The sequence below is a fragment of the Neomonachus schauinslandi genome, chromosome 13 (genome assembly GCF_002201575.2).
Source record: "Neomonachus schauinslandi chromosome 13, ASM220157v2, whole genome shotgun sequence".
Taxonomy (NCBI): domain Eukaryota; kingdom Metazoa; phylum Chordata; class Mammalia; order Carnivora; family Phocidae; genus Neomonachus; species Neomonachus schauinslandi.
In genome coordinates this window covers 66,437,030-66,449,469 of record NC_058415.1, presented here as the reverse complement: position 1 = coordinate 66,449,469, position 12,440 = coordinate 66,437,030, and the positions used below count along the sequence as shown (strand labels likewise).

Sequence of the window (12,440 nt, the reverse complement as noted above, 5' to 3'; positions counted from 1 at the left end):
GTGTTTATACAACTTGGTCGTTTTAAGAATGTTACAGTGTTTAGCAGTGTTACAAGATTTAGAGATTTTTCTTGTGGATGTGTAGCAGAGTTCTCAGCGGTGGTGATTTTGCCCCTTTTGGGCCTGTGGTAGAATCCTGGAGACACTGTTGGTTGTCACATAGGAGACGGTGGGGGAGGCTGGCATCTAGTGTGTAGAAGCAAGGGGTACTACTAAACATCCTATAATGCACAGGATAGCTTCCCACAATGGGGCATTATCCAGCCCAAAATATCAGTAGTGCCAAGATTGAGAAACTTTGGTATAGAGGAATGCCATTTTCAAAAAACCTCTTCATGGACTTAAGGGTATGGAAGACGGGGAATTAAAGAGTAAAGACTGTAGAACCAAATTCCTTTTGTTAGGGTCTATATAATCTGACATGCCCTGGGGAACTAGTAGTCCCTTAGAAATAGCTAAAAACAGGAGAAAGAATCATGCAGACAAAACATTCTGCCAAAGAAGTTTGCTGTTTTCCTTTTTTCTCATTATCTTTGACTTTGACTTTTGTAAATTTCTGATACATTTCTTTTCTTCCCTGTCCTTTCTTTCTATCCATCCCCCAGGAATAACAATTAAAACTCTGACTACAGATCATATAGAAAATTAAGTTTCACAGGGACCATTAAAACTTATTTTAAATTTCTCCCTTGTAGGAGTTATAAATAACCTTCTAACAAATTTTGCCTTTTTAAAGTAGTATTACTTTTTCCTAAATGAAATTTAAGGGAATCTATAAGGACATCATGTTTAATTTGTTCTCTATCTTTGACTCAGTAGGAGTCTATATTGTATCACTTATTCAAGAGCTATGCCCCTGATAAGTTTTGTATAAAATATTTCCAACATTTTATTATGAAAATTTTCAACCATAAAGGAGGATTGAAAGAATTTTAAAGTGAACACTCATTTATTCACTGACTAGATACTACCATTAAGATTTTACTATACTTGGTTACCATATCTGTGATCTGTCCTCTGTATTCCTCAAACTTACATTTTATGCATTTCTTTTTTTTTAAGATTTTATTTATTTATTCATGAGAGACAGAGAGAGAGAGAGGCAGAAGCAAAAGGAGAAGCAGACTCCTTGCTGAGCAAGGAATCCGATGTGGGACTCAATCCCAGGACTCTGGGATCATGACCTGAGCTGAAGGCAGACGCTTAACCGACTGAGCCACTCAGGTGCCCCTCATTTTATGCATTTCAAAGCACTTTGCAGACTTCAATACACTTCTCCCTCAGTCTGCATATCATTAATGAGAGTTTTAAACTAGAATTAAGTGTTTAATTGCAGTTTTTATTTTTATTTAAAACTTATATAAATGCACAAACAAGTAAAATGTACTGTTTTGACAAATGCATACACCTGTGTCATCTAAACTCCTATCAAGATATAGAACATTTTCATAAGCTTAGAAGAGTTCCCTAATGCCTCTTCCAGTCTTTCCCTGTCTCAGCTCTCCCAATGTAGCTACCTTTCTGATATTTTAATACCATCGATTAGTTTTACCTTTATTAGAACTTTAGTATGTACTCTTTATTGTTTAAAGTAAAATCCTTTTTTCTCCCTTGGGTTTTCAATGTTGCACATTCAAATAGGTTTACATAATTAATGTGTACAACATGAGAGCTTGGAATAAGTATACAGTCATAGAACCTTCGTTACAATGTGTGCCACAAACCTATCCATCACCTCCAAAAGTTTCTTCCTACCCTCTTATTTATTATTACTATTTTACAGTAAGAACACTTAACACAAGTGTTAAGTATACACTAATTAAAAAAAATTTAAAGTATACAATAATTTAAAGTGTTGTTAACTATTGGTACCATGTTATACAGTAGGTCCCTAGGACTTATTCATCTTGTCTAACCAAAACTTTGTACCCTTTGACTAATACCTCCCTGATTTCCTCTCTCTCCAGCCCCTGGTAACCACCATCTCATTCTCTGCTTCTCAGTTTGACTATGTCCTCCGTAACTAGATGGAGGAGGATATGAGGCAAGAGGATATAGTAATTAGGATTTATATGGATGTAAGTGGTAAAATCTAATTAAAATTAGTCTTGTACAAAATACTAATTTGATTCATATAAATAAATTGTACAGAGGGGAATCTGATTTTAGTCATCGTTGGTTTCAGGAGTTAGAATGGCATCCTCAGGCACATTCTCTATCTCAGCTCTACTTTCTTTCTCAGTCTCTCCCACATATTGACAAGGAAGGCCAGGAGGAGCTCTAGGTTTATATTCCACCCATTTGGAGATCATTACAGAAAGAATAACTTTTTTTCTGACACCAGAGCAGCACTTTTAGGATTGTATCTGATTAGCCTGATTCAGGTCACTGGCTAAACCATACCAATCACTATGATTAAAGGAATAAACTTAAAAAAAGTTAGTCTTTGGCAGGTCCTATTTCCATGCTTACCCCTGTTTTCAGAGGGTTGGGACATTCCCACCCTGTACAACATGGACTGAGAGTTGGGGACTGTTGGTCTCTCAAAAGAAAAATATGCATAATTTTTCTACATATTATATAGGTCTACAAATTGTGTAGCATTATTATGCAGAGATGTTGCATAACAAAAACAACAGATATCCACTTCAAAGACACTGAGAAAGGAGGGAGAAAGAAAAGAGAAGGAAGGAGGAAAAAGGAAATTATATGGAAGAGAGAGAAGAGGGGAAGTGAGAAAACACAAGGGAGTAGAGAGAGAGAGACAGAGAGTGATTGAGAGAGATTGAGATTGAGAGATTGATTCATTTTGGTGATCAGCATCATAAGCTTCATGGGAGCAATTAGCAGACCTGCTTAGAGCTGGAAATCCAGCAGATAGGCACTATTTAGAAGATTTACATGAGCACTTTATTTTGAAAAGAATGGGAGTCCCATATTTGATTTTGTAAACATACAAGCTATAATGACAGTAGGTTTTATAGATTCATCTTTGAATACAAAAGACAAGATCTGGAGACTAGGGGGGAGGAGTCCAAGATGGCAGAGGAGTAGGAGACCAGTTTCGTCTGGTCCCAGGAATTCAGCTAGATAGCTACCAAATCATCCTGAACACATGCAGATTCAACTGGAGATCTAAGAAAAGAATAGCTGCAACTCTACAAATAGAAAAGTGACCACTTTCTGTAAGAGGAGGTGCAGAGAAGTGAATCCGAGGCGATACATGGGAAGATAAACCTGGGTGGGGTGGGGTGGGGGACCCTCTGTAAGCCAGCTACTGGAAAGTGATATAGCAGCAGAGCACAAAATCAGAACTTTTAGAAGTTGGCTCCACCTGAAAGGGCTCAGATGGTGAAGCGGGGGTGGAATCCTAGATGGAACAGTGTGGTCTCAGAATTCTTGGGGTCATAGGAAGATTGGGGGAGCCTGAGTGTGGCAGAGTTCCCAGGCAAGCCGGCTGCAATCAGCAAGCCCAGGAGAGGGCTCTCAGCTCGGGGTTGCCATATACTGTGAACCATGGCACAGTCGGGCAACTGCTCTCCAAGCCCAAAAAACAGCAGAACAGGCAAGACCCCCCCACCTCCCCTGGGAGGAATGGCATGGCATCGCGCCGCAGGAGTCTGCAGGGTTTGGAGAGTTGAAATGGGGTTGTTTGCCTGAGATAGAAACACTCGGTCACAGGCTGGGTAAGCACAGAGTGTGGATGGAGACCAGGGAGACAAGAGTGGTTGACTGCTTTTCCTTGAGGGCCCACTGAGGATTGGGGCCCTCAGCTTTTGGCTCCAGGGCTAGAGATTGGGAGGCTGCCATTTTCATTCTCATCCTCTAAAGCTGCACAGAAAGCCTTCAGGGAACAAAAGCCACATAAAGCAATTGGGAGCAGATTACTTAGACTGGCCCCCTGGCAAGGGTGGTGCAATTCTGCCCAGGGCAGAGACACTTGAAAATCAAAGCAACAGGCCCCTCCCCCAGAAGATCATCAAGAACATCTGGCCAAGACCAAGATTACTGATCATTGAGAACTGCAAAACTCCATCGCTAGGGGAATATAGCATATAGAATTCATGTTTTTCCCCCCCCCATGATTCTTTAGTCTTTCAATTTTAATTTTTTTCTCTTTCCTTTTTCAACCAATTTCTTATTTTATCAACTCTTTTTAAAAAATCTTTTTTAATTTTCATTTTTACAGTTACATTCTATCCTTTCCGTGTATTTAATTATATATATGTGTATATTTATATGTACATATATATATATAATTTTTTCTTTCTTTATAATTTTGGAATGCAGTTTTTCTAACAGACCAAAATACACCCAGAATCTAGTATATGACGCTGTTCTCTTCACCTGTCTGATCATATTCTCTCTTTCCTCCCCCTCCTCCTCCTCTTTCCTTTTTTTTGTTTTGTTAAAGTCTTTTTAAATTTTCATCTTTACAGTTATGTTCTATCCTTTCCATGTATTTAATTTTATTTTTGTATATATATTTTTCTTCTTTTTTTTTTTTTTTAAGATTTTATTTATTTATTTGACAGAGAGAGACACAGCAAGAGAGGGAACACAAGCAGGGGGAGTGGGACAGGGAGAAGCAGGCTTCCTGCCTAGCAGGGAGCCCGATGTGGGGCTCGATCCCAGGATTCTGGGATTATGACCTGAGCCAAAGGCAGATGCTTAATGACTGAGCCACCCAGGTGCCCCGTGGTTTTTCTTTCTTTACAATTTTGAGATGTAGTTTCTTCTAACAAACCCACCAAAATACACTCAGGATATAGTGTATTGCTCTGTTCTGTTCACCTGTCTGTTTATAGTCCTTCTTTTTATTTTTGTCTTTTAATTTTCATTTTTACAGTTACAGTCTATCCTTTCATTGTATTTAATTTTATTTTTGTACATATATAGGTTTTTCTTTCTTTATTTTGGGATCTAGTTTTCTAACAAACAGACTAAAATACACACAGAATCCAGTGTATTGCTCTATTCTGTTCACCTGTCTGATTTATTCCTTTTTTTTTTTTTTTTAATTTTTCTCCAGTTTCAGGTCTCTTCTGATTTGTCTAGAGTATATTTCTCTGGGGTCGTTGTTGCCATTTTAGTATTTTTTCTCTCATCTATTCTTCGCTGGACAGAATGACAAGATAGAAAAACTCACCTCAAAAAAGAGAACAAGAGGCAGTACTGACTGCCGGGACCTGATCAGTATGGATATAAGTAAGATGTCAGAACTAGAGTTCAGAATAACAATTATAAAAATACTAGCTGGGCTTGGAAAAAGCATAGAAGACACTAGAGAATCCTTTTCTGGAGAAATAGAAGAACCAAAATCTAATCAAGTCTAAATCAAAAAGGTTATTAATGAGATGCAATAAAAAATGGAGGCTCTAAATGAGGCAGAAGGGAGAATTAGTGATATAGAAGACAAAATGATGGCGAATAAGGAAGCTGAGAAAAAGAGAGATAAACAATTACTGGATCATGAGGGAGAATTTGAGAGATAAGTGATACAATAAAGTGAAACAATGTTAGAATAATTGGTATCCCAGAAGAAGAGGAAAGGGACAGAAGGGCAGAAGGTATATTGGAGCAAATTATAGTGGAGAAATTCCCTAATCTGGGGAAGGAAACAGGCATCCAAGTCCAGGAGGCACAGAGAACCCCCCTCAAAATCAATAAAAATACATCAACACCCTGACATCTAATAGTAAAACTCACAAGTCTCAGAGACATAGAGAAAAACCTGAAAGCAGCTCGGGACAAGAGGTCTGTAACCTACAACGGTAGAAACATTAGACTGGCAGCAGACCTACCCACAGAGACCTGGCAGGCCAGAAAGGACTGGCAAGATATATTCAGGGTGCTAATTGAGAAAAATATGCAGCCAAGAATACTTTATCCAGCAAGGCTATCATTCAAAATAGAAGAGATAAAAAGTTTCCAGGGCAAACAAATTAAAAGAATTTGTGATCACCAAACCAACCTTGCAAGAAATATTAAAGGGGATCCTTTAAGCGAAGGGAGAGCCCAAAAGTAACATAGGCCAGAAAGGAACAGGGACAATATACAGTAACAGTGACTTTACAGGTAATACAATGGCACTAAATTAATATCTTTCAATAGTTACTCTGAATGCAAATGGGCTAAATGCCCCAATCAAAAGGCACAGGGTATTAAATTGGATAAAAATAGCAAGACCCATCGATATGCTGTCTGCAAGAGATTAATTTTAGACCTAAAGACACCTCCAGATTGAAAGTGAGGGGGTAAAAAACCATTTTTCATGTTAACAGACACCAAAAGAAAGCTGGGGTAGCAATTCTTATATCAGACAAATTAGATTTTAAACCAAAGACTGTAATAAGAGATGACGAAGGACACTATATCATACTTAAAGGGTCTATCCAACAAGAAGATCTAACAATTGTGAATATTTATGCCCCTAACATAGAAGCAGCCAGTTATATAAACCAATTAATAACAAAATTAAAGAAACACATTGATAATAATACAATAATAGTAGGGGACTTTAACACCCCACTCACTGCAATGGACAGATCATCTAAGCAGAAGATCAGCAAGGAAACAAGGACTTTGAATGACACACTGGACCAGATGGACTTCACAGATATATTCAGAGCATTCCATCCTAAAGCAACAGAATACACGTTCTTCTCGAGTGCATATGGATCTTTCTCCAGAATAGATCTCATCCTGGGTCACAAATCAGGTCTCCACCAGTACCGAAAGATTAGGATCATTCCCTGAATATTTTCAAACCACAATGCTTGGAAACTTGAACTCAATCACAAGAGGAAATTTAAAAAGAACTAAAATACATGGAGGCTGAAGAACATCCTACTAGAGAATCAGTGGGTCTTGTTGACTGTTTCCTTTGCTGTGCAAAAGCTTTGATCCGAAGGGGTACGTGCACCCCAGTGTTTATAGCAGCAATGTCCACAATGGCCAAATTTTGGAAAGAGCCAGGATGTCCATCAACAGATGAGTGGATAAAGAAGATGTGGTATATACACACACACACACACACACACACACACACACACACACACACAATGAAATATTATGCAGCCATCAAAAAGAATGAGATCTTGCCATTTGCAACGATGTGGATGGAACTAGAGGGTATTATGCTAAGCAAAATATGTAAATCAGAGAAAGACAAGTATCATATGATCTCACTGATATGAGGAATTCTTAATCTCAGGAAACAAACTGAGGGTTGCTGGAGTGGAGGGGGTGAGAGGGATGGGGTGGCTGAGTGATAGACATTGGGGAGGGTATGTGCTATGGTGAGTGCCGTGAATTGTGTAAGACTGTTGAATCACAGACCTGTACCTCTGAAACAAATAATACATTATATGTTTAAAAAAAAAAAAGAAGAAGATAGTAGGAAGGGAAAAATGAAGGGGGGATAATCGGAGGGGGAGATGAACCATGAGAGACTATGGACTCTGAGAAACAAACTGAAGGTTCTAGAGGGGAGGGGGGTGGGGAGATGGGTTAGCCTGGTGATGGGTATTAAAGAGGGCATGTATTGAATAGAGCACTGGGTGTTATACACAAACAATGAATCATGGGACACTACAACAAAAACTAATGATGTAATGTATGGTGATTAACATAACATAATAAAAGAAAAAAAATCATGGAAACAAATGAAAATGAAAACACAACTGTTCAAAACCTTTGGGATACAGCAAAGGCATTTCTAAGAGGGAAGTATATAGCAAATACAAGCCTTTCTCAAGAAACAAGAAAGGCCTCAAATATACAACCTAACCTTACACCTATAGGAGCTGGAGAAAAAACAGCAGATAAAGCCTAAACCTAGCAGGAGAAGATAATTAATAAAGATTGGAGCAGAAATCAATGAAATAGAAACCAAAAGAACAGCAGAACAGATCAACAATACTAGGAGATGGTTCTTTTTTTTTTTTTTTAAGATTTTATTTATTTGTTTCAGAGAGAGAGAGAGTGCAAGCAGGGGGAGTGGCAGGCAGAGGGAGAAGCAGGCTCCCAGCTGAGCAAGGAGCCCAATGTGGGACTTGATCCCAGGACCCTGAGATCATGACCTGAGCCAAAGGCAGACACCTAACCAACTGAGCCACCCAGGTGTCCCTAGGAGGTGGTTCTTGAAAGAATAAGATTGATAAACCCCTGGCCAGGCTTACCAAAAATAAAAGAGAAATGACCCAAATAAATAAAATCATGAATGTCTGGAACCAGAAAAGACCCCAAAGAGGAATGTTGAAAAAAAAAAAAACCAAAGCTGGTGGCATCACAATGCCAGACTTCAAGCTCTATTACAAAGCTGTAATCATCAAGACAGTGTGGTACTGGTACAAAAACAGATACATAGATTAACGGAAGAGAATAGAGAACCCAGAAATGGACCCTCAGCTCTTTGGTCAACTAAATTCGACAAAGCAGGAAAGAATATCCGATGGAAAAAATACAGTCTCTTCAACAAATGGTGTTGGGAAAATTGGACAGCCACATGCAGAAGAATGAAACTGGACCATTTCCTAACACTATACATAAAAATAGACTCAAAATGGCTGAAAGACCTAAATGTGAGGAATCCTTCAAAATCCTAGAGAATACAGGCAACAACGTCTTTGACCTTGGCTGCAGCAACTTCTTTCTCAACACGTCTCCAAAAGCAGGGGAAACAAAGGCAAAAATGAATTTTTGGGACTTCATCAAGATAAAAAGCTTTTGCACCGCAAAGGAAATAGTCGACAAAACCAAAAGACAGCCAACAGAATGGGAGAAGATATTTGCAAATGACATATCAGATAAAGGGCTAGTATCCAAAATCTATTAAGAACTTAACAAACTCACACTGAGGATATCACATGCCTGAAGACCTTTTATATTTTCCACAGATGCAGATATCTGCTCAGGACTTTCTTCACAGCCTCTTTCACCTCCTTATTCCTCAAGCTGTAGATGATGGGGTTCAACATCGGGGTTACCACTCCATAAGACAGTCCAATGATTTCATCAGATACTTTGGTGTCCTTTGACTTGGGCTTCATGTACATAAAAAGGGCTGAACCATAGAATAAGATAACCACAGTCAGGTGGGCTGAGCAGGTAGAAAAAGCTTTCTTTCTCTCCGTAGCAGAATTAATTCTAAGGATGGAACGGAGGATAAAAACATAGGAGATGAAAATTAACACAGAGGAATCACCAATAAAACAGTACTTGCCACTGTCATGATAAGCACATTCATGGAAATATCTGAGCAGATGAGTTTAAGAAGGGCCAGGATCTCACAGTAAAGATGGTCGATGACATTATTCCCACAGAAAGGCAACACCATTGTCAGGACTGTTTGCACTAAGGAATTCAGACAGCCTATGATCCAGGACCAAGCAGCCATGTGCACATAAAGCACTCTGCTCATGATGATGGGGTACCTCAGTGGGTTGCAGATGGCCACATACCGATCATAGGCCATCACAGCCAAGAGGACACATTCAATGCAACCCAACCCAAGGGAGACAACCATCTGCAGAGCACAGCCAATGAAGGAGATGGATTTTGTCTCAGAGCTAAATATGATGAGCATCGGAGGAATGGATGATGATGTATAACAGATGTCCAGGAATGAGAGGTTTCCAAGGAAGAAGTACATGGGGGTGTGGAGATGAGAATCCAGTATGCTGATAATAATGAGGAGGCTATTTCCCAGGAGAATTATCACATACACGATGAGGCAGAGCATGAAAAGGAAAAACTGGAGCACTGGGTATTGGGAAAGTCCCACCAGAATGAATTCAGTCACAGGCGAGTAATTCCCCATCTTCATGAGTTCCATGTCACTTTCAGTGTTTAGAAAAGGAGAAGACTCAGGGAAATTTAAATTTATAATGTAGATTTTTAGTACACCTTCACTTCCAATATTGCATTTGATTCATCTTGAAACACTCCTAGGAATCAAAAGAGGAGGGATATGATATTTATTTTATTCATGATGGATGGTAGTAAGGCTTTGGAGAAACCCAGAACATCTGAGGACTACACAGCAACATAGTCAAGGCCAAAAATTCTCCTGGAAAGTGTCAAATAAAATTTAGGACAAACTGCTTTCAAATGTAGATATATAAGGATGTCTTTATTAATGGAAAATTTTAAATTAAAGCTGTTCTGATGAAGCTGGTCTCTATTTAAAAGATTATGTAGACTGGGTGTTATACGAAAACAATGAAACGTGGATCACTACATCAAAAACTAATGATGTATTGTATGGTGACATAACATAATAAAATAAAAAAAATTTAAAAAAAGATTATGTAGATCTAGCACCATATCATTTAACCTGGGTGTAACTTTAGTAAACTGTTTATTTTTTCAGGGTCTTAGCTCATGGTAAACTGGGAAAAAGCAATAATTATTAGTTAAGTTGTCATTAGAATCAACTTAGATAAAATGTTAGGCCCCTACAACAATGGGTGGTTCCAACATGGCATATATATAATATATAACTATATTTACTCTATGTAATATAGTATATTACATAATACATATATACACACAAAGATGAAAGAGCAATGTCTTTCTCTGTGTTCAGAAAAGGTCCCAGATGAAGGAAGCCTCTTACCAGAATTTAGGTCAAAACAAGAGAAAATGGAAACAGTAAGTTTACCAGAAACACCAAATCAACCCGTCAGGTGGGCCTATCTGAACTTCTTCAGGTACCTCTGCTTTCATTTTTGCCATTTCTTCTGCTATGGTGGTGTCAAGGGAGGTTTTGTTTCCTCATGATCTTCATCAGCAACTGCACAAAAAATATTTTAATAGGAAAATATAATCCGTGTAAAACAGTGTGCTTCCTATGCAACACAACTTCAAGAAAAGTCCTCTAGCTTCTCCACCAATCACATTGTTACCCCTTGATTCTTCTGTAGAAATTTTGGAGGCACCACTAACACCCTAAATGCTCTGCAGAGGCCATGCTATTTCTTTCAGTCTCCCCATAATACTATACTCTTTATGCATTTTTTAATTTAAAGATTTTATTTATTTATTTGAGAGAGAGCACGTGAGAGATAGCATTAGTGGGGGAAGGGGTAGAGGAAGAGGGAGAAGCAGGCTAGGGCCTCGATCCCAGGATCCCCGGATTATGACCTGAGCGGAAGGCACACGCTTAACCGGCTGAGCCACCTAGGCTCCCCTCTTATGCATTTGTACATGTTGCCTTCTTAAGCTAGAACGACCCCTCCTAACTTAGACTTCACCTTTCCTAGGAGAACAATCTCACCTCCTCTTGTGAGGAGGATGCCCCTTGTAAGTACTGTCACAGCACTCTGTACATAATGTCTCTCATAGAATCCTTTGTTTATTCATCTACACAGCTCATACTCTGCTTTATGTACTATTGTAGGTAATAGAGATCCCATTATGAGAACTTGGTTTTCAAAATGGAGCTGGATGCAGAATGCTTATGAGTTATTTTAAGCTTATTTCAAGCTGAAAATATTGTTAAAAATTGTTAAAAATTGTTTCTTTTTCAAGAAACAATGTCTGTGCTATATGACATGTTTCAATGTGAAAAAATGTGGAATATTTTACAAAAACATTTTATCAAACTAAAATAGCCTGTTATTCCAAATTGTCAAGGATAGAAGAAAACTATGATCAGTATTACTTATGCATATATTTAAGAATCATCAGTAAAGTACATCCAAACTGTATACTAAAGTGATATAATTTATTTCATGAATTAGTGAAAGTCCAAATTAATATTTGAAAATCTATCAATATAATACACTAAACAATTAGGCAAAAAATCAAAACACATGTTCATCTAATAAGATGTCAGAAAGCATTTGATAAAAATACCATACTCAGTAAAATCTCTTAGAAATCTAGATATGGGATGATACATAATTAATATAATAAAGATCATCTCTATCAAATCATTGGGCCCCGTAATTCAAAATGGTGAAACTCTGGAGTGTATTTGTAGAAGTCGTCAGAGATTGGTATTAGCACTATTATTATTATTCAACATTTTTTCTTCTGAATGATCCACCAAATAGAAATAATAAGAGAAATAAATGATATTTATTTATTGATATTTTATTGCATGTCCTTTCATGTTTCAAATTTGATCAGGATTTGAACAGTTGCAGCAATTTTTCTTTTAGGTTGCTGGAAGTCTGGTTTGTGTTGATCATGGGTCATTCTATATTCATGAGATGACATACCTTCATATGTTATACAACCAATAAAAATTGTAATCTTGGAGAAGAGTAAAGGGAAGGGAAGATGCTCATGGTATAATGTTACATTAAAATAGGAAGCATATAGCAGTATACATGATTACAATTTGTATATATGTGGCTGAAAAAAAGCCAGAGCAAAATGTTAACTAGTTTTCTCTGAAATGCATTTGGAAGCATTATTAATATTCTTAA

The 12,440-nt window shown here is 37.9% G+C and overlaps 1 protein-coding gene across 1 annotated transcript; it reads right to left on the bottom strand.

Moving 5' to 3' along the window:
* Positions 1 to 8,885: 8,885 nt before the first annotated feature.
* LOC110581619 (olfactory receptor 13D1) lies at positions 8,886 to 9,838 on the bottom strand. The gene is given in 2 exon segments (XM_021691539.2): positions 8,886 to 9,196; positions 9,199 to 9,838. Coding segments are annotated over 2 exon segments (951 nt in total).
* Between the last annotated feature and the right edge of the window lie 2,602 nt (positions 9,839 to 12,440).